At 38.7% G+C, this 24,600-nt stretch overlaps 13 protein-coding genes and 3 non-coding genes across 16 annotated transcripts; 6 read left to right on the forward strand and 10 right to left on the reverse strand.

The window, feature by feature from the left end:
- Positions 1-269: 269 nt before the first annotated feature.
- TIM13 (protein translocase subunit TIM13) lies at positions 270-578 on the reverse strand (the record flags this gene model as incomplete). The annotated part of the gene is made up of 1 exon (XM_037287995.1): positions 270-578. One exon carries the CDS (start codon positions 576-578, stop codon positions 270-272), a length of 309 nt encoding a protein of 102 aa, XP_037143890.1.
- A 194-nt stretch (positions 579-772) lies between these two features.
- HG535_0Ctrna5G lies at positions 773-843 on the forward strand. Its single transcript has one exon. It is a non-coding gene; the product is annotated as a tRNA-Gly (tRNA).
- A 249-nt stretch (positions 844-1,092) lies between these two features.
- APS3 (Aps3p) lies at positions 1,093-1,757 on the forward strand (the record flags this gene model as incomplete). Its single annotated transcript, XM_037287996.1, has 2 exons — positions 1,093-1,114; positions 1,192-1,757. 2 exons carry the CDS (start codon positions 1,093-1,095, stop codon positions 1,755-1,757), a joined length of 588 nt encoding a protein of 195 aa, XP_037143891.1.
- A 98-nt stretch (positions 1,758-1,855) lies between these two features.
- CBP4 (Cbp4p) lies at positions 1,856-2,293 on the reverse strand (the record flags this gene model as incomplete). Its single annotated transcript, XM_037287997.1, has 1 exon — positions 1,856-2,293. One exon carries the CDS (start codon positions 2,291-2,293, stop codon positions 1,856-1,858), a length of 438 nt encoding a protein of 145 aa, XP_037143892.1.
- Positions 2,294-2,595: 302 nt separating this feature from the next.
- On the reverse strand, positions 2,596-4,074 carry ERG1 (squalene monooxygenase; the record flags this gene model as incomplete). The annotated part of the gene is made up of 1 exon (XM_037287998.1): positions 2,596-4,074. One exon carries the CDS (start codon positions 4,072-4,074, stop codon positions 2,596-2,598), a length of 1,479 nt encoding a protein of 492 aa, XP_037143893.1.
- Positions 4,075-4,656: 582 nt separating this feature from the next.
- On the reverse strand, positions 4,657-6,237 carry ATF2 (alcohol O-acetyltransferase; the record flags this gene model as incomplete). The annotated part of the gene is made up of 1 exon (XM_037287999.1): positions 4,657-6,237. The coding sequence occupies one exon, from the start codon at positions 6,235-6,237 to the stop codon at positions 4,657-4,659; it is 1,581 nt and encodes a 526-aa protein (XP_037143894.1).
- Positions 6,238-6,397: 160 nt separating this feature from the next.
- Positions 6,398-7,909, reverse strand: RRN7 (Rrn7p; the record flags this gene model as incomplete). Its single annotated transcript, XM_037288000.1, has 1 exon — positions 6,398-7,909. One exon carries the CDS (start codon positions 7,907-7,909, stop codon positions 6,398-6,400), a length of 1,512 nt encoding a protein of 503 aa, XP_037143895.1.
- Positions 7,910-8,143: 234 nt separating this feature from the next.
- PBP1 (Pbp1p) lies at positions 8,144-10,414 on the reverse strand (the record flags this gene model as incomplete). The annotated part of the gene is made up of 1 exon (XM_037288001.1): positions 8,144-10,414. The coding sequence occupies one exon, from the start codon at positions 10,412-10,414 to the stop codon at positions 8,144-8,146; it is 2,271 nt and encodes a 756-aa protein (XP_037143896.1).
- A 343-nt stretch (positions 10,415-10,757) lies between these two features.
- On the reverse strand, positions 10,758-11,897 carry OKP1 (Okp1p; the record flags this gene model as incomplete). The annotated part of the gene is made up of 1 exon (XM_037288002.1): positions 10,758-11,897. One exon carries the CDS (start codon positions 11,895-11,897, stop codon positions 10,758-10,760), a length of 1,140 nt encoding a protein of 379 aa, XP_037143897.1.
- Positions 11,898-13,025: 1,128 nt separating this feature from the next.
- Positions 13,026-13,134, forward strand: HG535_0Ctrna3P. Its single transcript has 2 exons — positions 13,026-13,062; positions 13,098-13,134. It is a non-coding gene; the product is annotated as a tRNA-Pro (tRNA).
- Positions 13,135-13,312: 178 nt separating this feature from the next.
- Positions 13,313-14,539, reverse strand: RNR4 (ribonucleotide-diphosphate reductase subunit RNR4; the record flags this gene model as incomplete). Its single annotated transcript, XM_037288003.1, has 1 exon — positions 13,313-14,539. The coding sequence occupies one exon, from the start codon at positions 14,537-14,539 to the stop codon at positions 13,313-13,315; it is 1,227 nt and encodes a 408-aa protein (XP_037143898.1).
- A 2,036-nt stretch (positions 14,540-16,575) lies between these two features.
- RBG2 (Rbg2p) lies at positions 16,576-17,682 on the reverse strand (the record flags this gene model as incomplete). The annotated part of the gene is made up of 1 exon (XM_037288004.1): positions 16,576-17,682. The coding sequence occupies one exon, from the start codon at positions 17,680-17,682 to the stop codon at positions 16,576-16,578; it is 1,107 nt and encodes a 368-aa protein (XP_037143899.1).
- Positions 17,683-19,464: 1,782 nt separating this feature from the next.
- Positions 19,465-19,546, forward strand: HG535_0Ctrna8S. Its single transcript has one exon. It is a non-coding gene; the product is annotated as a tRNA-Ser (tRNA).
- A 623-nt stretch (positions 19,547-20,169) lies between these two features.
- YIP1 (transporter YIP1) lies at positions 20,170-20,916 on the forward strand (the record flags this gene model as incomplete). The annotated part of the gene is made up of 1 exon (XM_037288005.1): positions 20,170-20,916. One exon carries the CDS (start codon positions 20,170-20,172, stop codon positions 20,914-20,916), a length of 747 nt encoding a protein of 248 aa, XP_037143900.1.
- Positions 20,917-21,244: 328 nt separating this feature from the next.
- MSM1 (methionine--tRNA ligase MSM1) lies at positions 21,245-22,951 on the forward strand (the record flags this gene model as incomplete). Its single annotated transcript, XM_037288006.1, has 1 exon — positions 21,245-22,951. The coding sequence occupies one exon, from the start codon at positions 21,245-21,247 to the stop codon at positions 22,949-22,951; it is 1,707 nt and encodes a 568-aa protein (XP_037143901.1).
- Positions 22,952-23,025: 74 nt separating this feature from the next.
- Positions 23,026-24,525, reverse strand: POL31 (DNA-directed DNA polymerase delta subunit POL31; the record flags this gene model as incomplete). Its single annotated transcript, XM_037288007.1, has 2 exons — positions 23,026-24,421; positions 24,500-24,525. 2 exons carry the CDS (start codon positions 24,523-24,525, stop codon positions 23,026-23,028), a joined length of 1,422 nt encoding a protein of 473 aa, XP_037143902.1.
- Between the last annotated feature and the right edge of the window lie 75 nt (positions 24,526-24,600).

Here is a 24,600-nt window from a genome sequence, read left to right on the forward strand (position 1 = left end):
GAATAACGAGAGTATAAAATTTCTGGATTGCTAAGCCAGCAGCATTTTTGAAATCATATTTATTGCATGTGCACTTGTTAGAAGAAGAGCGACATGTTATCATTAAACAATCAATATTTTACATAATTTTTTATATTCAACAAACATACATGCTCTTTCTTTAATGTCAACTGTACTACAACCTCAGAAAGGCAAACAATCAATGAATCGTTCAGATGTATATATGTATATGTACAGGTCCCACTAGTGTGATGCGGTGCGATGGCTCCTCAAATATCGCCAGATGTTGAAGCTTGCTGAATTCTAGCAATATAAGCTCTCGATACTACGTTCCAACTTCTCATGTATTTTGCCAGACATTGGTCAACGCAGTTTTCGTTACCATCGGCATAAGGGCTATTTAAGCATTTTTTGAAACAATTTTCAGTAACCTTATTCACCAATTCTGTTGCATTGGCCACAGCCAATTCCTGCGTGATTTGATTCCTTAATTGATCGGTAATTCCATTGGAACTAGCACTGGAAACGGTTTTTTGCTGTGAAGGTGAGGCCCCACCGAAAATGGATGATAAAGCCATCTCTTGTTGCGCGAGATGTACGTTCTTAGACCAGTGTTTTAACTCTTCAGATCTCTGAATGCATAATACCTATCGTTTTAATTGACTATTGTGAATATCTTAATGAAATTTTTGATAAAAGTCAAGAGATCCCATGACTTTTGCCATTGTCTATGAGATTGTATTAATGTTTGATTAACAATTAAAATTTGTGAGCGCAAGTGGTTTAGTGGTAAAATCCAACGTTGCCATCGTTGGGCCCCCGGTTCGATTCCGGGCTTGCGCATTTTTTTTCTATTCTATTGTTCATTATCTATGAAAAATGCAAATAGAGCAATTACTGAAAAGGTATACTTCTCATCTGACAGCCATTGGATATAGTTACGGTATCATTGCATCAGAGGCTAGTTTCCCATTTTTACGGAAGGAGGCGGTTATTTCTTTTGAAGTTCACCTGAGGCTGCAACTTAGATTTTACTCATCAACAACTAAAATTCGAGTTTACTGGATAGATTGAGAAAAGGTCATCTAAAAAATGATTCATGCCGTATTGATATGTATGTTTTAAAAAAAGTATTAAGAAGCTTCTACGGCACATTTACTAACGTTGAACTCTATTTGGTGGCTTTTCCAGTCAACAAGAAGGGACAACCAAGACTTATAAAGTTTTACACGCCAGTTGACTTGCCAAAGCAAAGGTTACTTCTAGAGCAAGTATATGAATTGGTATCGCAAAGGAATAATGATTTCCAAAGTTCGTTCTTAGTCACACCACCTTCGCTACTGCTAAATGGTGATAACAGCTTGAACAATATCGACAATGATGAAGGTATTCAGATCATTTACAAAAACTATGCTACATTATTCTTTACATTTATAGTGGATGAACAAGAAAGTGAACTAGCGATATTAGATCTCATCCAAACGTTTGTTGAGGCGCTTGACCGTTGCTTCGCAGAGGTTAGCGAATTAGACTTGATTTTCAATTGGCAGACTCTAGAAAGTGTACTTGAAGAGATCATACAAGGAGGTATGGTGATAGAAACAAATGTAGGAAATGTTGTTGCATCCGTTGATGAACTTAATAGGGCATCCCAAGGCACAGATGGTCCTGTGTCAAGATTAACGAGTACAAGTCTCGGCAATGCATGGCAAGCTTTTACAGCTAACGGATTCTCGCATTGGGCCGCTGGACAGTGAATGTTTTTTAGACATCCTGTGCAAACGGTACTGTTTTCAGTTATAATAAATAGATTTAAGTAGTTATGAATATATTTACAGTAAGATCTGTCGGCTCACTACCTCCACCAACTTTTCTTCTTCTCCTCTACAATTCTGTCTGTAGCTGTAGAAGTTTGCTGGCGGATTTGAGCCAGCTCCTCCCTTATTCTTTGAAGCTCTTCCTTTTGGACTTCCTTGGCCTTCAGCCTTTGGAATTGATCCCTATTCGCTACAGCACTTTTTTCTCCCTTTTCCCAAGGAGAATTGATCGGTCCCGTTTTCCAAATTGGTTTATCACTGAGTGAAGTTTCTTTGACGATGTTCATTAACTCTTGCTGTTCAGCCTGACGAAGGTTTCTTTCCTTTTCATACTGTAGCCTTAATTCTGGTGATAGCGAATTAATAATTTCCTCGTCAGTGGGAGTTGTATATTTGAAAAGCAGCACACCCCCACCAATTATAGCTCCACCAACAGCCCAAACCCTTAGCCAGCGTACCCAAAGCGGTCTCTCCATAGTCAAACTCTTGAATCTGGCCTCAGCGATCTTTATTTTGAGTCTGCTGTGATTTAACTAATGAGTTGGTTTACATGAATATAGACATGTATAGAGATCAATTCGAGTCTGGTCATTAAATACGATTTACCATATAAAAAGTGACAGTAATATAGTTTTACATAAATAGTTTTCGTCTAGGTCTTACGAACCATCCTCAGGCTATAGAAATAAGTACGTATCCATAAATATTTTATATCATCCTTACAATTATAATATATATAATTTACCAATTTTAGATTTCCTCTAATTTCATCAATCGCCTAAGAACATAATTCACGGTACAAAAATGGTGCGAAGACTTTTGTGGCTGTGATTAAGATCATGATACCTTCCAATAGAGCCATTGGCAATCCTAAGAAACCACGCTCCTCGATATTCAAGTAAACTGCGTACAATGCGGTAGCGAAAAATACACGAGTTAGTAAAAGTGGTTGTGGTAAAACACCAGACAAGAACTTGACTGGTACATCAACGCAATCACCACCCTTTTGGAAATATTTGAAACAACCCTTTTGCAATGCTTTCAAATTCTTATTGTCTGCAGCAAACAGTGAGTACAAAGCAACAGATAGGACGTTGATAACAGAATCATAATTCTTCTTGTCGTAATGTAAGTCAAGCAATTCGTCAAGAACTGTGGCACGGTCACTGAAGTCTAAATCTCCAATCTTTTGCAATAAGACGACAACATCGTTCAAACCGACAGTCATACCACCACCAGTCAATGGATGTCTCATATTCAAAGCGTCACCAATGACGCATAATCCGATCACATCGTTCTGTCTTGAAGGTAAGTAAGAATTTGGCATGGATCTGAATTTACCTTCTGACAGAGCATTGTCGAAAGAAGGACGTAAGCTCTTTGGAATGAAAGGCTGGACATCTTTGATCATCCAAGATTTAATATCAGCTGGCAATTTTGGTGAGTTGTAAGCACACAGAATTCTTGTCTCTTCCGGGCTAATTTGATAAACTAAAATAGGCATATGATTTGGTCCAACAATGACGTGACCGTGCATTGGTGCAGGATTCTTTGCATCCCATAGCGACATACCTACGAATGATGAGCCAACAGTTGGAACATGTTTTGGATTCAATTCTCTTCTGAAACGAGAAAAAATACCATCGCATACAAACGTCAAATGACCATGGAAGTCAACTTTACCATGACCATCAATATCAACTTTGGTACCGATAACCTCGTTGTTCTTTGACTTCAAAACTTCAACACAAGTACCTTGCACGCGAGTGACATTTGGCTCCTTGGCGCAAATATCTCTCAAATTGTTCAAGAACTTACCGTGAACAAACGCTACACCCCTTTCTCTCTCGCTGTCTTCGAAATCCTTGATATGAATTGTGCTATCTTCCAACACTTTGTCATTACCTTCCTTGACAATATCCTTCAACTTCTCGACGGGTGCGAGGTCTGCCTTGTATGGATATGGAATGTCCACTTGTTCACCATCGTACATAACGGTGTAACCAGTGACAGGGTAAGCATCGATATTGTTGATTGACTGCACCATACCTAAACTTCTTAAGGCTCTAACACCACCTGGTTGCATCAGCTCACCGACAATTCTGTCCGGCGTAGCCCAATCCTTCTCAATGATCAACACATTCTTCCCCTTTCTTGCTAAACCAGTAGCAACTGCTGGGCCGATGACACCAGCACCGATGATAATAGCATCGTATGTAATGGAAGAATCCGCGTTAAGCAATTCTTGAGCAACCATCCTTCAATTAAACTCCAACTTCTAAACTACCAACAATCAACAATTGTATTCTCAATTCAAAAACTCTGTGAATAGCAATTAACAATATAGCACGTTCTGCCTGATGTACTACTAATCCTACCTAAGCCTTTTTATATACTTTTCTTACGGAGAAATCTATCAAAAATTTCACTGAACGAACCTTTTACCGATACAACTTCGAAGAAAACTATATTCCTACCGCTCGTATTGACCTGTATTGTCGTTTGAGAATAGAAAAGACCTACTATCCTATTCAATGTTAGCCTTAACGTCCTGAGCAGCTAAGTCTCCAGCTAAATGGTTCCATTTTTTATCTTTTTGCACATTGAAAATCTGCAGCATAGTTTCTTTTTCCGCTGGCTGCGCTGTACGAGAAACAGTAAACGATAAGATTACGAAATAGCACGCAGCACAGCATGAGCGAGACGATCATCGAGGCAACAGGAACAGGGACAGCGAGAGCACGAGGTCAAGCATTTGTCACTGGAGTTTGTGATACGGCTGCCAACGGTAAAAGAGTGGGGGCCGTTGATCAAGTTCGAGGGTTACGACGCAGCAAAGCTATATACCGGTGAAATTTTGCACAGTCTTACGGAACTCATCGCAGAATGCGCCCCACTCTGTACGACTTGGAATAGCCGTTCTGACAATGCTGAGGTCGATATTCAATCCTTTGACGTTGGTGGTAACCGCATTCATACCAATGGCGAACCTCAGGGATCCGGGCGTTTGAGAGAAGACCATGTCTGTTACGTGGTATTGCTGCTCCAGCTTCTGCGGATGGTAGCCCAGGTTGCTGATCAAAGCGCCGCCGCGTTTCTTTTTCAGATAGTCTTTCAAGACCACTTTGTCTATATTCATATACTCTCCAATGTTGTCAACCATGAGAAGTCCAATGGAGTGCAGAAATCCACGGGGATTGTTCTGAATGGTATCGTAATAATATTTTACTAAAGACCAGAATTTTTTCTCGTCCTTGTAGTTTACCTTAAACGATGAAATTAAGTATGAATAGTGCTGTGCACCTATGCTGCAACTGTACCTCATCTCATTTCTTATATCAGCATTATCGGGCAATAACGTCCTCAAATTTTTTATCAATGCAATGTCGAATCCAAATTCTCTGAATCTCTTCTTGAGAAAAGTTCCATGCTTTTGGAGTGCTACCACAAAGCATGTTTGCAGGAAAGGTGTCAAGGTACACTCAGGATGGACATTGGATTTAATACTATCTTTGATAGAACTGATTTGGTCCGGTGTAAAGTTTAGGATTTGATGGTAGGTTTGTACTCTCTCATGATCAATAATAGAAACAATTTCATTATCCCATGTATAGTTTAGATATTTTTTTATTAGATCGGAGAGTATTATTCTGGGTAATTCGCTATTGTATGGCCTACAATCAATGTACGCAGTCATTGGATTAGCCAATTTCGATAGTTGAGCAAAATCTCGGGAATAGTCAAAAATTGTTTCATCAAATATCACATCGGCGGAATGGTCGTGACTCATGTTAGCTGCTAGATCCTGAAAAAAGTTGACACAACTTATGCCATCCAAGGAGCAATGGTTACTTATCATGATCAATTTATTTGAAAGTAAACTGTCCTCCTTGCAGGGCAAACAGAGCAATCTCCAATTTGGTCTTTCCTTATGATGATATGGTATTTTTATTGATCCCACTAGCTCAATCACTTTGGCGGTGTATTCATACTCGTCTTCGATATATTGCTCAACTATTTTCTGAAAAAGTGGCCTATACTCAATTTGATCATTTATTAGTAAACCACTTAGTTCCAATCTATCGAGCACCTTGATGAAGTCTCGATCAGGATGTACGCCACCATAATATTCTTCACTGCGATAAAACAAGTCGTGATTCGGTATGTCTTTTGGAATTATCGTATGTCCAAGGATGGGGTACTTCATGATAGTCAATCTAGTTGCCCAAATCAGTTGCTTTCTTTCCAGAGGTTTGTTGAATTCAGCATATAGATTGAAGTTCCTGTACATTTCTTGTCTTTGTAGAATAGCGAAGTAGTCTTCAATTTGATTCATACGTCTGGCGTGTGCCCTATCTATCAGCTCTTGAGTGACATGGGGCTCATAAGATTTTAATTCAGTTTCTACTCCAAGCGTCATCACTATTCACACTCTGCACTTTTGAAGAGCGTCCCCATCGCCTTATATCTTACCATGTAGCACATCTCAAGTTCTGATTTTACGTTTTTCGGAATACCCAACAGTTGAAAGCATCAGAGAAAAAAAAAAATAAGACGATTACAAAAACGACGACAGAAAGTTAATCGAACTCCTCACTTCTCATTCTGCAATTGTTTTCAACATGATCAATTGTTACGCGTAACTGTTCAATTGAGCATCCGTATTCAAGTGACAATTGATGAATCAGTGTCTGTTCAAGTTTATGAATGCACAGAATCCTCTCATTCGGATCTTCTTGAAATGAGTTGGGATTGGCGCAGCTATTTTCCACCGAGGTGTGGAAATAATTATACTTTTCTTGGAGTTCCTCTATATAAGAAGGACTTCTGTTACCGGGTTCGAGGCGATACGTCTCTGAATCCATGGGGAAAATCTTGTGCAGCTTCCTCATTGCGATCTTGTGATCGATCTTTGTATTCATTTCGTTCTTCTGCATGGGCAGCAGTCTTTTCTCAACCCATTCCAAGTATGCCGAGGTTCGAGTAGTATCCCATTCGGTAATATCCTTCGTATCAGCTTGGGCTGACAAGTATGCTGCATGTACATCTTTGGTCTCCTCACTGCTTTCTAATTCTCTGGGAAATTTCATAACAGCTTGAATCCAGGGCAATGGATAACTCTTTAAATCACATAATAATACCCATCTAACCGTTAAAACGAAATAGGCTACCACTCTGAGTTCTGCCCATAAATAATATTTTCTGAATTTTCTCTTGTAATTGCCAGACAGCCGGAAATTCTCATCTTCATCCATCGTTTGGATGAGCTCAAGTGTGAACATGTAAAACTCCGGTGGCAATACCATGTGGGTGACCAGCTTGAAGATAAGAGGCTCGTATGTCAGTTGGCAGTTGAGTCTCGCAGTGAAATCAGTCATCGAACATAACTGAGAGATTTTCTGGAAGAGCTGTCCATCGTGAGGAACTTTACCGCCTTCCAATAATGCTAAATAATAGTTTGGTAACTTTTCTCGCCATGTTTCTGGTAACAATTCGGTAGCATTGAAAAATGATACTTTTGCAGATGATAGCCACCTAATGAAATCTCTAATATATACAGGTAGCCCCATATGCACAGACGCCATGTACATCATGGCAAGAGATGCTAAACTGTTCAATTTAAAGTGACCTCGCACTGTCGACTCTAATTCATTACTGTTGCCGTCATCTTGCTCACTCAACAATTTTAGGTACATTCCCCAAATAATTTTGACGACATTCTCAAATTCATTCGGAAAATCAAGATGCTGGACCAGGAAGTCAACCTGCCTTTTGAGAATGTATTGAAATGCTTTAAGAAATAAAACATGTGCCTCATAACCATAGACTTTTTTACTTCTGTCAGAGTTGTGTAAATGTTGAGACTGTGACAAATTGAAACTTGATTGAAAGCTGCCGGTAGCATTTGTCGTAAGGTTCAGTCTTCTTGTGATTACACCAGAGTTCGCAATATCGTCATCCTCATTATTAAATTCAACATCACCATCCATAACATGTCCATATTGACAGGTCCTTCTACCGTCGATAATTCTCCATAGGCGAGATGGACAATTTGCTACCCCACATATTGGACCTTTAATATATGTTGACATAAATGAAAGCCAATCCTCTCACAAAGCATTTCTCTTGAGTTGATATTTTTATTCTCAAGTTATGTGTAGGATGATATTAAAATCTTAGCCCGATGACTTCTGAACCCGTCGATTCGTAACGCACAAACGTTTCTTCAAAATGATGATAGGATCAAAAAAAATTCTTGCACATACAGTGCTGTGCTCTATACCTGTAAGACTACAAAGAGATCTAAAGTAACACATGTATATAATTCAATGATTCTCATGGTTGTTTCGATGGTGGTTATGATTATTATTGTGATTGTAGTGGTTGCCTTGATGGTAATTTTGCCTATAATTACCGTTACTACCACTTATCATTGGTTGAAAAGGCATAGCGCCAGGGTAGCCAAAGGAAGAGGCAGTGGGGCCCTTATTCATATATGTTGGGGTGATATGGGGAGATACGGTTTGCGGAGAAGGGCTTCTTCCTCCATCTTCACCACCGCCCATCACTGACATCATGTGTGGCATTGACGGATAAAACATGGGTTGCGGTTGCATTGGCATATACATCCCCATATTTCCAGCAGCCATACCACTCATTATATTTGGCGATGCACCGGGACCCATGGGAAATCTCATCATATTACCCATCACAAGACCCATTTGTTGATTTGCAGCTGCTGCAGCAGCTGCTGCATTCATGTTAGTCATTTGACGCTTTTGCAAATTCATTTGAGCTTTCTGCAATGCTGTGACCTCATCAGGAAACAAAGTCTTGTACGATTGCTCACTGTTTCCCGCCCAGGTTGGTGCAGTGAAGTACGGTTTTTCGATAAAAAAAGGTTCCATACTTTTGGATTCACTGTCTTTATCTTTTAGTTTCTTCATGGAATTGTCATAACTTTCTCTGGATTGAATGAACATGTTAAACTTTGTATTGAATAAAGCTTTCTTTTTATTATCTGCAGAGGGTATTTTTGAGCCAAAAAAGGATCCTGCACCACGTCTCTTAGTTGAAATGCTAGCCCTGCCAACAGAAGGAGAGTTGATTGGTGTATTGGCTTGAGAGCTCATTTTACTCGTCCCAGGATTCTTTCTGATATCTACCCTAATATTGGAGGGAGTTGGTGGAAGAGATGATTTATTGCTACCATTTAATGGTTTTGGAGGCAAAGAAGGATCGCTTTTCAGGGTAGAGCTTTTCAAGATATCTTGCATATCTTCCGGTATATCATAGGGTACTTTAAACTTTTGAGCAAATTTTTTCAATTCCTCGATTTGGGCATCTTTACTGTTAGGATGTTTGTTTGGAGACTCTTCTTGAATAGATATTTGAGATTTTGGAGTCTCGTTTTCTTTATTCATTCCCGTTTCATTTTTATCCAATGGTATAGTCATAAGAGAATCATCGGTACCACTAATTTTTGAGGTCGCCTTCGGAATTTTTTTCGTCACAGGAACCTGCTTATCAGTAGTTTTGTTGGACGATGTTGAAGAAATGATTGCTGGATCTGTATGATGTGGCTGATTCCTCAAACTTGGTGCAACGTAAACAGCTGCCTTGGAGGGGGAAGGCTTTGAATTCGATTTCAAAGATGCCAGCAAGTCATTGCCTCTCCTATCAACACCGGAGTATAAGTCTTCCTCATCCATTCCAGAGTCATCAATGGTAAGCCCTCTTTCTTCAGCTAGATGGATGTTGCCGGAGGTTCCTTGCGACTCAATTTCTTTTGCAAGTCTCTCTGCTTCTTTCAATCTTTTTTCATAGTGAGGATCGTCCTTATTGATCTTTGTTGTGTATAGATGTTCATCGTACGTTGACTTTACTCCAAATTTTTCTTCGTTGACCGTAAACTGATCCCACGAAGTGGAAGATTCCTCAAGAGTCTGATGACTAATACCAGGAACCTCATCACCAGTATCTGGGGTCCATTTCTGGAGCTCACGTTCTTTAACATCACCTCTTCCCCGTGAGATGTCAGTGTCAGTTTTGAAGTTCTTTGAATTATTCCCGTAGCCCACACCATTAGCACTTTCACCCTGGTTTCTTTTGTCTCTTTTCTGCTTGTCTTCCAATTCCTGTTTCTTTAAGGTATCCCACTTTTCATCAAGAGCAAAATCAACACCTTTCATTTCCAGTTCAGCCACATCTGATCCGCTAATCAGCAAGGTTTCCCCTAATTGATCACTTAGTTCATCGATATTGTCACTAAACCCACTGTCAACTATTTTTGGATATTTGAGGATAATATCCACACCATTGGTTGAGTCCAAATTACATGCCACCAACAACCCTGAGTATTTAATTGCCGAACTGACGGTTGCAACCACCTCTGAGCCAATACTGTTTGTCAGTAAGTAGTCGAACCGATCACCAAACGCCTTTAACGTTTCAGCAGTTTCATAAAAACCCCCTGTGTTAACAGACATGTTACCTGAGCGATCAGATCCCATGGAAGATCCATTCCCGGAAGCAAAGGAACCGTTACTGTTATTATTTCCACGATCTCTTCTTCTATTATTGAAGTTTCCCTTCATTTCAAAGGTTCACAATAAGGATAAGACCAAACTTTGCAGTTGCTCAAAAGCGCACAATCAGTTAAGTTTATAAGAAAATCAATTGAAAAAGCAGGCGTAACCTACTTGATTGCTCTTGTAGGTTTACGGTTGGAGTCAATTTCTCCCTTCTTCAATTAAGCCCATTGAAGGAAATAAACTTTAGGAAATCGATTTCCATTGTTTTCGTACAAAAATATACCAAAACTCAAAATATATAATACTCCTGCGATTATCATGCGACATATACATCATACTATAAAGTTCTAGTCCTATGTAGATCTCTTAAATTTGCAGTCACATCCTACAATTATGTACAGATTGCTCACTGTTCATCCAAAAAAGTATCCTGAAGCACTTCTTGTTCACCGCTAGTAAACACACTTATGCTATCTTCTAGTTTTTCAGTTACCTCATTCAACTGCTCCAATGCCGGCAGATAGCTCAGAATTTTGTCATGCAAATCATCTGAAGGTTGCTTAACCTGAGAAATTTTCAAGTTTAACTCTTTGGAATCCCTTTGGAAGCCGTCTCCTGGAGCTGTGCTGGTTTTTGAGGCTTTGATGAGACCGTAGGCATTATCTATAGCATCATTAAGGCTCGGATGCAGATTTTTTTTGATCAGCTCATTTGTGAGTTTTATTTTGTTGCTTTCCCTGGCTTGCCTGCACGAATTCTTTGCTTCTTCCAGCAGGGCTTGCTCCTTGAAAAGCTCGGTCTCAACTCTCTCGGCATTATCCAATTCTTCTGCGTAACGTTTTTGAATGAAGTTCCTTTTTGACACAATGTATTCGACATCTAAATCACGTTCGGATATTCTAGCTGGGAATCTTGATTTTTTTAATTGCACTTTTATCTTGGCTACAATGTCATTCATTATGCTCTGTTTCTGTCTGTAAATTTTATCGACCTCCTGGCCATTTTGATGAGTTACATTCAATACTTCAGACCTATATCGTTCAAAAACTGTTTCTATCGAAGTTTGAACGTTTGCCTCGAGCAGGTGTATAACTGAATTTACCATTATTCTGGAAGGTTTCTTCCATCGTTTGATCTCGTAATTGTTAGGCAGCTTCTCTCTGAATTCCTTTCGTATAACTTTCTTCAGTTCCCAAGGGTATAATGCAGTTTCTTTATCACTTGAAGGATCATTTCGCTTGATGCTATTAAATCGCACTTTCTTCTTAGGTCTTTGAGTTATGCCAATGTTCTTTTCTGGGTCCAGAGCGTCATCATCATCGTCCTCTGTATAGAACAATTTTTTAGGTTTCAAATTGGGCGCAGCGGAATTTGGTGTATCAAGTCTAAATGCAGACGCATCCTCAAGATCCATTATGGATGCAGTACTGATACCATCATTGTCATCGCTCTGGCTGATACTACCGATTGAATCTCTTTTATTATTGCCAGAAATTGGATTGTCAACAGAGCTATTTACAATTTGATCTAGTATATTGTTATCCATTACGTTTCAATCATGCAAATGGTCATATTACACATCTGCCTATTCAGTGTTATCATGTGTGTTTACTTTTATTTTTCAGAAATGGTGAATTCAAGATATGCGATGCGCTAAAAAAAGACCCTCAAAAGTTTGTATCAGAAGATCACTGTAAGCAAATGAGTATTAGAGAACGGCAAGCAAAAGGCGACCAAGTAGAGAAAGCTGTTTCTTCATTGAAATTGTTGCAGTTGTTTTAGGTAGACGCTGATTGTTGAGAGAGTGGGTTAACTTCGGAGTTAGCGACATTAGCTAGCTCAGCCATGGGTCCTAGTATTGTGATTCCGACTTATAGAGATATATAAGACCTTGATTTCCTATATTATGGAATGAGATCAAAACTGAATGAAATGAGATTGGATATCTGGAAAAGTCGTCAGTACCTATACCTGGGATTCTGCACCACTTAAACCATAACAAGGATAATGAATCAAGTATTTTCACCTATTGCTGTTCATAGTTCGTGTTGTGATTACGCAATCTTTCCAGTCTCCCAGAATCTATAGCACAGGTCGTTATTTCTTATTCCTGGTCGTAGATTCCTAATTCCTGGTCGTAGGTTCCTCAGTAGTCAAATCACTGAACTGTTAGCGTCTCGCGACAAAACATGAGCCGACGACTCTCTAGAGACGATTGATATCCTGCTAGGACCTCATTGACTTCTTTTCTTTTGCAGTTCCACCGTGAAACTTTCATTTTTGATGCTCTCGGACTGGATATTTGATGTGGCTTGTTTTTATCATAATATCAATCAGTATTTCTATATTCAATTTATATTTCAACAAGAATCAGCCGATAACTCTGAAGGCTCGCTAGATTTTCTGGCTTAGTGGCATCTGATTTTATATATTTTATCGTATCATCGCTACACAGGTGATTTGAGACTTCTCCCGCTATACTAGGATATCAATATATATAACATCTTTATCTATATCAACATGCACACTATCCCTTTAATGTTGCAAATTAGGAAAGGAAGCCCCGCCAAAACTTCTTCCTTGCGAATTAAGGTTTCACAAAAAAAGGACAGTCTCGTGCAGCTCTTCATATGACTTAGATTAATTATTATTTCTTATGTATAACAAATAATTAGGGCGTGTGGTCTAGTGGTATGATTCTCGCTTTGGGCGAATTCTCAGTACACTGAGGATAATCAAATCAAGCATGCGAGAGGCCCTGGGTTCAATTCCCAGCTCGCCCCGATTTATTTTTTTTTTTCCTTCAAAAGGGATTAACCTCTGGGAAAGTTATATTATACTCATCTCATAGATTATTCATAGTCTGGAAAATAAGAACACCTGTTTATTTATATAGCTAGATATTGTCTCGATAAATAAAAAAAAATATAGTCAAAAATAATAGTCAAAATGAAAGTAAAATTAAAAGTCTTCATCAAAAGTGAAGGCGCCACCTTCAGACTCTTGATTACTTGATTTTGCGATGACACCAGCTTTCTGGTAGTCTGATACTCTTTTCTCAAAGAAATTCGTCTTACCGGCAAGAGAAATATTTTCCATAAAATCAAATGGATTTGTAACATTGAAATACTTTTCATTACCGAAAGCAACCAATAGTCTATCAGCAACAAACTCAACATATTGATTCATTAAGTCAGCATTCATACCCAATAGTGATACAGGCAAAGCATCAATAAAATATCTCTTTTCAATTTCAACAGCTTCTGTGATAATCTTCTCAATAATTGATGGCTCAGGTTGATTTTTCAAGTGAGCAAACAAGAGACAAGCAAAATCGGTATGAAGACCCTCATCTCTACATATCAACTCGTTTGAAAAAGTTAAACCTGGCATTAAACCTTTCTTTTTCAGCCAGAATATAGCTGCAAATGAACCTGAGAAGAAAATACCTTCAATTGCAGCAAATGCAACCAATCTTTCGGCAAAGATGGCATCCTCATCTTTGATCCATCTGATTGCCCACTCGGCTTTTTCTTTTATCTGTGGTATATTTTCAATTGCATTGAAAAGGAAATCGCTCTCCTTTGGATCCTTGATGTATGTATCAATCAACAAAGAATAAGTCTCTGAGTGGATGTTTTCCATCATAATTTGGAAACCGTAAAAGCATTTTGCCTCTGGTATTTGAACCTCTGCGGAAAAGTTCTCGACTAAATTTTCGTTTACAATACCATCAGATGCAGCGAAGAATGCTAAAACTCTGGAAATGAAAAACCTTTCATTCTCATTCATTCTATTGTTCCAATCGTGGATATCTTTTGACAAATCGATCTCCTCAGCAGTCCAGAACGACGCCTCGGCTCTCTTGTAAGCTTGCCAAATTTCATGGTACTTGATTGGGAACAGAACAAATCTACGTTTGTTTTCCACCAAGATTGGTTCATCCTTTTCCATTTCCTTTAGCTTGTGGCGATGAACTTGATGAGATTTCAAGAATTGAGCGTGCTCCAAAGCTGCCTTTGACAATCTCAAATCTAAAGACTTTTGTTCTTCTTCGATACTCTTTGCCTCGTGTACTCTGCTACCTTCAGGCAAAGCTTCTAGAGAAGACTGTAAATTTTTTGCATCTTTCAGTTCCAAATCAGATAATGCACTAGCAGCGACCTTTGATGGAGTTTCCTTAACCATGGTATAGCAGTAGTAGTCTAAATTCTATATGTGCGTCTTCTGTATGTCTATAACCTGTGTGTCTAAGAGAACACCCCAAGAAAAGTAATGAATTCGAGTTTAAACACTTTATATCAAGCAACCGAGTGTAAGTAGGATACACTGATGCCCAGAATGATAATTCAAAACCCTTCCGACTTTATCTTGTTGCAGCACGAAAAGAAAAAAAGTGATTTGACAAAAAATCATGTTATAATCTGACGAGACAAAAAAAAGGGATTCAGCTATCTAATCAACCTTTTATACGCAAGATCAAGATGAAATAAATCTACATTATGATACAATAATAGGCACGAAGCTTAAACTTACCATCGATTACATTGTCTTGTTGTTATTTACATGTTTACATGTTGACGTTTCTTACCATCCACCTCTTGGCCATCTAGATGGTGTTTTCAGAGGCTTCGCAGGACACGACTACATCGCGGAACGCATTAAGTACTGTGAAACATCCCAAGATCATTGCTCTGCGTATTGGGCAGCCACAAACATGCACATTCATGCTATCTTGACATAATGAACGCACTAATACTTTTTTCCGCCTGTAGCACTTATTCCTAGTAGGTAGCGTTGTTCTCGATTTACCCTGCTGCTCTAAATCATTAACGATTTGACAAAGCAGCTCGTCAGGTGAGAACTGAAAGTGATGAAACTTTGTGCTACAGCGCGGTGCACGGAACTAAGGTTTACAGTGCTAGTCGTTTAGGTCGTAATTCGCAAAAAACGCGTAAGCTGCTGACAACGCGTCAAGAGGCGCACGTCAACGCGTTACGCGACGCCACCCCTTGACGCGTCTTTTCGCGTCGCGTTTGGATCTTAGACGCTGGCAAAGCTGCTCAGCATGAGATGGAAAAAATTGTGGTTGCTAAGAGATTCGAACTCTTGCATCTTACGATACCTGAGGATTCCTAAGTGTGACAGTTTGCTGCACACAAGATTCGAACCGAGGCTCTACATGAATCTTGAATCAGGCGCCTTAGACCGCTCGGCCAAACAACCATTTTATTGCGATTGAGAATAAGGTGGGTTAGCATCTTATACTTTTGAGGCCGTGTCACACTTTATATTTCGGTTTTCTTATAACCTGACTATTTCTGTTACTATTGTCGTAGATAAGCTCTCGTGATGTACTTTTTGAGCAAGCGGGTTTCCCTCGTGCAGAGGGCTTAAGTGAACTTTGAAGTTGTTGGCACTAGCTTGTACCTGACCGTTCGCGCTTATTGAAGCATCAGGAGGATCACGAGGGGGAATTTTCACCGTAATTACACTATTTCCAGTCCCATAGTACCTACGGAACAACTGTTATCTCTTATTCCACGCTGTGGATCCCTTCTTAGTCAGATTCCTGAATTGTAAACGTCTCGCGATAGACTATCATCCGATATCTTTCCATTATCGATTGATATTCTGTTAGGGCTTCATCTGGCTTCGTTTATTTTGTTTTACAGACAAATTGTCTTGTTTCTGATTCTTATAAGTCATCTCTTTCATATATCTTACAATATCGATTTATATTTCAACAGCTTCATCATAAAAAACCACTTCTTTTGTCGTATCATTACCAATAGTCTTGTTTCTGGCTCTTCTAAGTTATCTCTTCAGTACATCTTATTTCTTGCACGATATCGATCTATATTTCAACAGTAAGTGATTTAAAAAATGTGGCACATAGATTTCTTCGAAGCGTTGAAAATGTGATAACACAACTCCGAAAATAATGAAGTCGCAGACTGCTAAGGAAAACTTGTGCGCCGGGAAAGGAGCTCCTGCATACTCCAGGCTTTACTGGGTACGCAAAAGAGCTTCACATTAGTCTTCGCTTTGCACAATAGGGAAAGATACCTTTTGCACCTTTAGTTTAGGCAATCTTTCCAAGTGTCTTTCAGTAAACAAGCTTACACAGCGCACGTATAAAGAAACTTCGAAATCTCTTCGGTTTTGTTCGTATAGTTCATTGTTTGTTATGCGGATCCTAAATATATTACACATTCTATACATTATTTGGTGAAAAGAGAAACAACATCTTCATCGTCAATTTTATGATTGAGTCCACATTTTTGCGGGGAGTGTTTCGCTGAGGATCCCCATACTAATGCATACTTAAATTGATCTTTGAATTCTCTATGGATGCTGTGACATAAATCACCAATTGTTGAATTGCTTCTCACGACTAACGGATCGCTAAAATCAGGTTTTATTCCTCGCTTCTTTGTAAAAACACGATTCAGATTCAGTTGGAACCATATTTCTTCTACGACGTCATCCAAACCGAGGTCCATTTCACATGACATCACAACGGTATTTGGTTCTCTCGCCAACCTATCGACCTCTTCCAAAGATACTGCGTCGATTTTGTTATAAACGTATAGGCATTTGGTATAAGTACAGTGTTTTTCGTTTAGAGCGTCAATAAAATCATCAATGGTGCATTTATCATCTCTCACAAGAACATCAGCATTATGAATCTTGTAATCCTTTAATAATAACTTGATTGCTTCCTCGGTTAAATTTGTCCTTGATGGAGATGTAAATGTAATCTTAATACCTCCAGTTTCCTTTTTTTTGAAGTAGATATTCGGCTTCTCCTTATTCAATCTTATCCCAACGGCTTCCAATTCTCGCTCTAATGACACTCTTTGATATTCGCTCTTTGTGGCATCAAGAATCATTATGATCAAATCAGCCGTTCTAGCTGTTGAAATAACCTGTCTACCACGACCTTTACCTTCAGATGCTCCGTAAATGATACCTGGCAAATCGACAATTTGAATCTCTGCACCTTCATATTTCAGAACACCCGGTACTGACGTTAAAGTTGTGAAAGCATAATGTGCAATTTCCGCTTTTGTTGTAGTAATTTTACCCAGCAACGATGATTTTCCCACAGATGGATATCCTATTAGTACAGCACGAGCGTCCCCTGATTTAGCAACTTCAAAGCCTGTTCCTCCTCCACCAGATGAGCCAGCTTCATCTGCTAGCAGTTGTTGTCTATATCTCGCCAGCTTACCTTTTAAAAGGCCGAGATGATGTTCCGTGGCTTTATTCTTTTGGGTACGGGCCATCTCCTCCTCGATAGCTTTGATCTTTTCGACAACACCCATGATCACTTATATATTTAGTAGTTCAATTGCCCTCTCACAGAACAGGTTACGTTATACCCACACTATGGAACTTGACCTGATAGCAAGGCATTCTATATATTATGCATTGCAGAACCGTGAAATGTGGTTCATAATCACTTTTTTCATAGCTTTAAAAGATAATCCGTGTAGGATGATAGCGTAAAATCACTTTTTTCAGCGTTTTTTGCAATGTTGATCTACCTGAACTTACTCTGGTTACACATGTATGTTTTAAGAGTGTCACTTTGTTTGAGCAGGAAAGTCACTTTGTTTGAGCAGGAACATAGCAACAACATTATCAACTAGTAATCAGTAAGGCGGCCTCAGTCACATGCCATATGTCTAGTATCTGAAGATGGTGCAATTTTTAATCGACGGATATGCTGCATGTACTTTGGTCTCTCGTTCAACGAAAGGTGAAATTGTTTACCCGCGATAATACATGCCTTAATGATTCGACGTAGTGCATTTTTTGCGTATACAAAGAGGACTTTCTGTATCGCTCCCTTTTCGTGTTATGTTACATAGAAGAGGGAGAAAGCTCGTAGACATAGTTACTACATGAATTCAAAGTCACGACCTAGGCGTAAGAAATTATACACTACAATTCCAATGGTTTAATGCTTGTACCTGTCTCAATATATCAGTTTAACTCTCTGAATATTCTTGATCTCAGTTGGTCATTGGTATAACTCGGGGCAAGAAATTCTACACCACAGCCTAAACGTTTTAATGCTTTTATCAGTGTCAAAACACCCGTTAATCAACTCCCTGAATATTTGTTTCGCAGGATCACTCTGAGAGTTTCATCTTCGTTTCTCTCAGGCCGTCTATTTTTTATCTCTTGACTATATCGGAATATGAATCAGCACACTCTATCATCAATTTATATTTCAACAAAACTGAAGAGAGTTCATTGGGTAGAGCTGAAATTCGCAGCTAGAGCTCTTGCAACGGTGATCATGTATTCTTAAGTTGAGCTTTAATTCAAATAACTGAATAGTCTTTTAATAACTGATGGGAGTTATCCCACTGTTCGTTATTTGGAAGAAAGCTTTCTTCGGCGTTGTCGATAGTAACTCGGTTTGACATTGATGGTGATACTATGATATTCAATTATAGAGATATATAATTCCTTGGTTTTCTATATCATGAATTGAGATAAAACTAATTGAACTTGGATTAATATCTGGAAAATACGTCAGTATTTATACCTAGCATTTCGCACCTATTGAACCATAAGAGAGGACGACGAGTGAAGAATTCTCATCGTCATCACACCATTTCTAGTCCCATAGAATCCACAGTACAACTGTTATTTCGTCTTCATTCCATAGACTCCTTCGTAGTCAGACTCCTGAGTTGTAAACGTCTCGCGATAGACTGTCATCCGATATCTTTCCAGTATCGATTGACATTCTGTTAGGGTTTTATCTGACTTCGTTTATTTTGTTTTACAGACCAATTGTCATATTTCTGATGCTTATAAGTCATCTCTTTAATATATCTTACAATCTCGATTTATATTTCAACACTTTCATATATCTTACAGTATCGGTCTATATTTCAACACCTTGTAGTTGTAAGTAATAGTATAGTAATAGCTAATGGCCGCTGATCTCTTTTATAGTTTTACCTTTACATTTATCATGCGCTACTATAACTACAATAATTACGATCAATACAATCAAACCTAGGCACACCACATTTCATAGACGGTATAGTCCTCAAACTCGCCTCTACTAACATCTAAATTTAAGAGGCAACTTGGCCGAGTGGTTAAGGCGAAAGATTAGAAATCTTTTGGGCTCTGCCCGCGCAGGTTCGAGTCCTGCAGTTGTCGTTTTTTTTCAATTCTCTCTTTTCAACTGAAGGAAGTAGCTCTATAGCTAAATAACAGCGTTATGAAAACACCTTTGGGTCCATCTTTTTTATTCAACTCTTGTTTTTCTGTTTGTTGTTTCATTGAGACGACAGAAATTTATGTTCTGAATAGCACATACCACATACAATACCTAAAAAAAAACGTAATCATGAAAAAACTAAAACTATCGAAACACCCCATTGATATATAGTCGCTATTATGGTTGATTCATAGAGGTCTTACTGAATTTTATGGAGGATGTTTTAGAGGTATTAGAGAAGAAACTTCGTTCATCTTGTGAGTAGAAAATATGTTCAAGGCATGCGGCTCTAATATGCAGCACCTGGATTACATAAAATCTTATATAAGCTCCGAATAATTTACTATTGAACTCAAGATGAGTCTAGCATAACTATACTGCTTCTGTTCTTGTTCGTTTTATAAGAGACGTGGCTTAAGCATAAATATGTTCGCGAATTGACAACTGAAATTCGAAGATCGAAATATTTGAAAATCTAATATACGAAAAACCTTCAAACCTTGCAAGTAAAAAGTTCAAAGGACCGCCTATTACGTTGTTCCAGCGACTTGTCTAATCGATAATGTCGTTTTATAATAACTCTGCCAACACGCAAGGTGGACACTCAGGGTTCTTTCAACCATCGGGCCAGTTCGCTTTCCCACAGGGCTCGATGTCGTTCCAGAACAATGCTCCTCCAAATAATAATGGCCAGAATGGATTGGGCGTATCACCAGATCCTTTACCAACTGGCGTACTGAATGCACTTTCTACCAAGGGATACCCCCACGAGCCCCCATTACTGGAAGAGATTGGGATAAATTTTGATCATATAATAACTAAGACAAGGATTGTGTTCAATCCAGCAATCTTTAAGAAAGTACTATCGGATGAGATATTGAATGACGCTGATTTAGCAGGACCTTTGATTTTTTTCTTGTTATTTGGCCTATTTTTACTATTAGCTGGAAAAGTCCATTTTGGATACATATATGGTGTTGCACTTTTTGGAACAGTTTCTCTTCACAACCTCTCAAAGCTTATGGGTAACAATGAGAGCTCAAGTCCTGTCAAATTGCAGTTCTTCAATACAGCTTCTGTTCTAGGTTACTGCTTTTTACCATTGTGCTTTTTATCATTAATTGGTGTCTTCCAATCTTTAAACAACAAGATGGGTTATTGTTTAGGGACCTTTTTCGTCTTCTGGAGCACTTGGTCATCATCTGCATTTTTAAACTCCTTACTCCAATTACATGGTGCAAGAGCATTGATTGCCTACCCTTTGATGATCTATTATAGCGTTTTTGCTCTCATGGTCATCTTTGTATAGAAAACAATATCATATAAACAAAATAAACGATTCTCGTAAGTTATTTAGGGAGCTCCTCCATGGCATAGAATTGCTTAAACCTACCCATTGGATTTCCGAAGCATGTGTCTTTCCCGACCTGTGTCTAAAAGAGTAGGCGCTTATACATTCTTTCTAATCAGTACTGCACCAAAGCAGAGCTATCTCGAAGTCGTCTAGTCCAATAGACCACTTTTTATTTATTAGTACTAGATGCTCTGAAAAATTCCCATTTTTTATATATATATCTGTCTTTATCCTCTTGCAAAAATTGTTAACAACTCAAATCCAGGAAAATTGCACCAAAAAAATGACAAGGAGGCTTTTAAATTGCCGATTATATTCACACGCCTTTCATGTTACTACTCCGATATTCTACCCAAATGCAAAGCCCCATTTAGGTCATCTATACTCAAGTCTTCTTTGTGATGTGTTCCATAGGTGGCAATTGTTCAAAGGTAACGGATCTTTATTTACCACAGGCACTGATGAGCATGGTCTCAAGATTCAATTAGCAAGCATGAATATGCACTATGCGAATCCAAAAGAGTTCGTCGATGAACTCTACAAAGATTTTGTACGTTTAGATGAAAATGCCAATATTAAGTACACAAGGTTCATAAGAACTACGGATCCAGATCATGTCATCAATGTTAAAAAATTATGGAATTTATGCCTTAAAAATGGCTACATCTACAAGGGGCAACATAGTGGTTGGTACTCAATATCTGACGAAACCTTCTATCCCGAATCTAGAGTGATTCCAGATCCAAAAGACTCACGCAAGTACATCAATACAGAATCCAATAACGATGTTGTCTATCATTCTGAGACAAACTATTTTTTCAAACTATCAGCTTTCAAGGATAGGCTTGTGTCTCATATCTCAAATAATCCTAGCTTCATAAGTCCGGAAGTGAAACGCCAGCAGATCCTAAAAGAATTGACTGGTGAAGGAGCTTTACAAGACCTTTCTGTATCTAGACCATCCTGCCGTTTGAAATGGGGCATTGATGTGCCCCAAGATCCTTCTCAAAAGATTTATGTGTGGTTTGATGCTCTTTGTAATTATATTTCATCAATTGGCGGAATTGATGCGATATCAAGGAATAACTTAGTACCGACTAACGCGATTTGCCATAATATGGAAGGAAATCCTTATCAAAACTCCAAATTGCATCCCCAGTTATGGTGGAAAAATACTACTCATTTGATAGGCAAAGACATAATAAAATTTCATACGATATATTGGCCTAGTTTTTTGATGGCGGCGAGCCTACCATTACCTAAAAGAATTGTGGTTCACAGTCACTGGCTCTGTGACGGATTTAAGATGTCAAAAAGCTTGGGAAATGTGGTCGACCCCATAGAAATGATTGAATACTACGGCGAAGATCCTTTGAGATGGTTTTTGCTTGAAAACTCCCAGCTGGAGGAAGATGGAGATTTTCAAGAAAGTAAACTGTTTAAGGTAAAAGAAATGATGGCTATGAAGTGGGGAAATTTGATCAACAGATGCTGCGGTAATAAATTCAATCTTCAAAGGGCAGTTTCTACGTTCTCAAACGGAGAGACTCAGGAATCGGTGCAGAACGTTTTTGAAAGTGAGTCAATGATAAAGAAAAAGATTGAACAGATTTTTCTTAATCTTTCGGAGCTTTCGTTGTTGTTGGATCATTGTATAAACAGTTTTCAATTGAGAGCTGCATTAAGGACCGTCTGGTCACTCATTGACGAAGCTAACACTTTAATTCAGCTATCTGAGCCGTGGTCTAGAAACTCGAAGGAACAGGATGCGATCATATATACGTGTATGGAAACATCTCGAATTATTTCTATTTTATGTCAGCCGATTATACCAAAGCTCTCATGTGAACTGTTAGATCGAATTGATGTCTCTGCAGCAAAGAGAACACTGAAATATGCAGAGGCCCACACAGACAACTCTTACGGGTCGAATGCTAATTCGAAGGGTCGAGGAGCGCCTATAAAGAGAATAAATAAAAGAGCTCATTAATCAGCACTCGGGCTTGCCTTTTGGAAATGCTACGTCGGAACTGCTTTTTCCTGGACATCATGTATATAAATCTGTTAAATCTCAAATTTAACTACTTCTGACTTCAGGGTAGCAAGGTCCAAGAGTACAACTTCACCACTTGAACTAAATTGCGGCAGGGAAATGATTTTCACTTTTGCTCCACCAATGCTCAAATCCCGGTATCCAAAAGTTGGTTGATTTCCAACTATATATACATGAGGTAACTCATCAAGAAGAAAAGGATCTTTCTCTTGATAAGGATAGGTCCATAAAGTGTCAGGCGCAGTAGGAGCAATATTCTGCCACCTCATCGTACATTCCATCAAATCCATTCGATGCTCGGTTGTATCATGCTGTACTGAATTATTACCATCACGTTGGTAGGGCATAATATATTTGCATATATCATTGATATTCTGGCCAGAAATTGCTAGTATGCTGACTCCTTCAACCTCAAATTTGTAGGGATTTGTGATTAGATCAAAAATATCCTGATTTTCCTCAGTTAAATAACTTTCTAACGACTGTAAAAGGGCCTTATGCAAGGGTTGTTGTGGTAAAGTCTTATCACTAGGATCATTTTCACCAGGCATCAACGCAACAGGAATGGTTTGCAGTATATTCCCAAGAAACTTCCCAAATTCTTCCAGGCAATTAATCATCTCCCCGCAGCTCCGATCTTTCGATTCAAATGACACGGAATTTCCGCATATTATCACCTTACCTATGTTCAATATTCTCTCTTTACTTGACACTCTACCCATTAAAAACTCTTGCAAAAGTTGCAGCTTCAATAAGCGATTAGGTGAAGTTGTATCAATATTCAGACCGGAAACCAATGCAATTTTTTTTGGTGATCCTGAAAACTCTGATCCAGTACTTGTTTCGAAAGTTAATGGCTTTTGCGGAAGTGGTCCTGGGTAGCATATATCCAAAACCTGAAATGTTCCCGCATCAGCTTCCATACCTAATAAACCTATCACAGTACCTGTAACAAAGGGAGTTGATCGGATGAACTCACCAACGAGCAGAACACGTCCGCTCTCATCCTCAAGCATAATTTCATCACTGCCTTCAGGATCGGTGTAACTTTTTGTGAGATCAGGAGCACCATAAACATCATTGATTACTTCCTCCAAAATGTTCGGTTTATATTTCATTTCACAATATATACTTCCAATAACCCAACAAGGCTGATTTCCTTTAATATCAAGCACCTTTGACTTCATTACTACAGGCTTGCCATTCAATCTGAAGTCGTCATCCCATTTCCTTTCGCATTCTTTCCTTGTACGCTTCTTTAAAGTAGTCAATCGATGTTGATACATTGGAAAGAATTGTTTGTCATAGTTTCTTTTACTTGAATCTAAACTGAAGGCATTGGGTTCACTAGCTCTTTCCTTGAGGAGTATTCTCTCTTCAATATCTGAATCATTTTTGCGAGAATCGCTGATATACCGCCGTAGGGGCACATAAATGTTAGTAAAAACCTAATTAAAGGGAGCGTTTAACTGTAATTGAACGTACTTGAATTTTTTCAAAAGAGTATCCATTCCCAACTCAAAGCTTTTCGAACCACTCTCGTTTATGCGTATTTGTTTACTCTCATAAAGTTTCCATCTTTCGTG

Source organism: Zygotorulaspora mrakii, chromosome 3 (genome assembly GCF_013402915.1).
Source record: "Zygotorulaspora mrakii chromosome 3, complete sequence".
Taxonomy (NCBI): domain Eukaryota; kingdom Fungi; phylum Ascomycota; class Saccharomycetes; order Saccharomycetales; family Saccharomycetaceae; genus Zygotorulaspora; species Zygotorulaspora mrakii.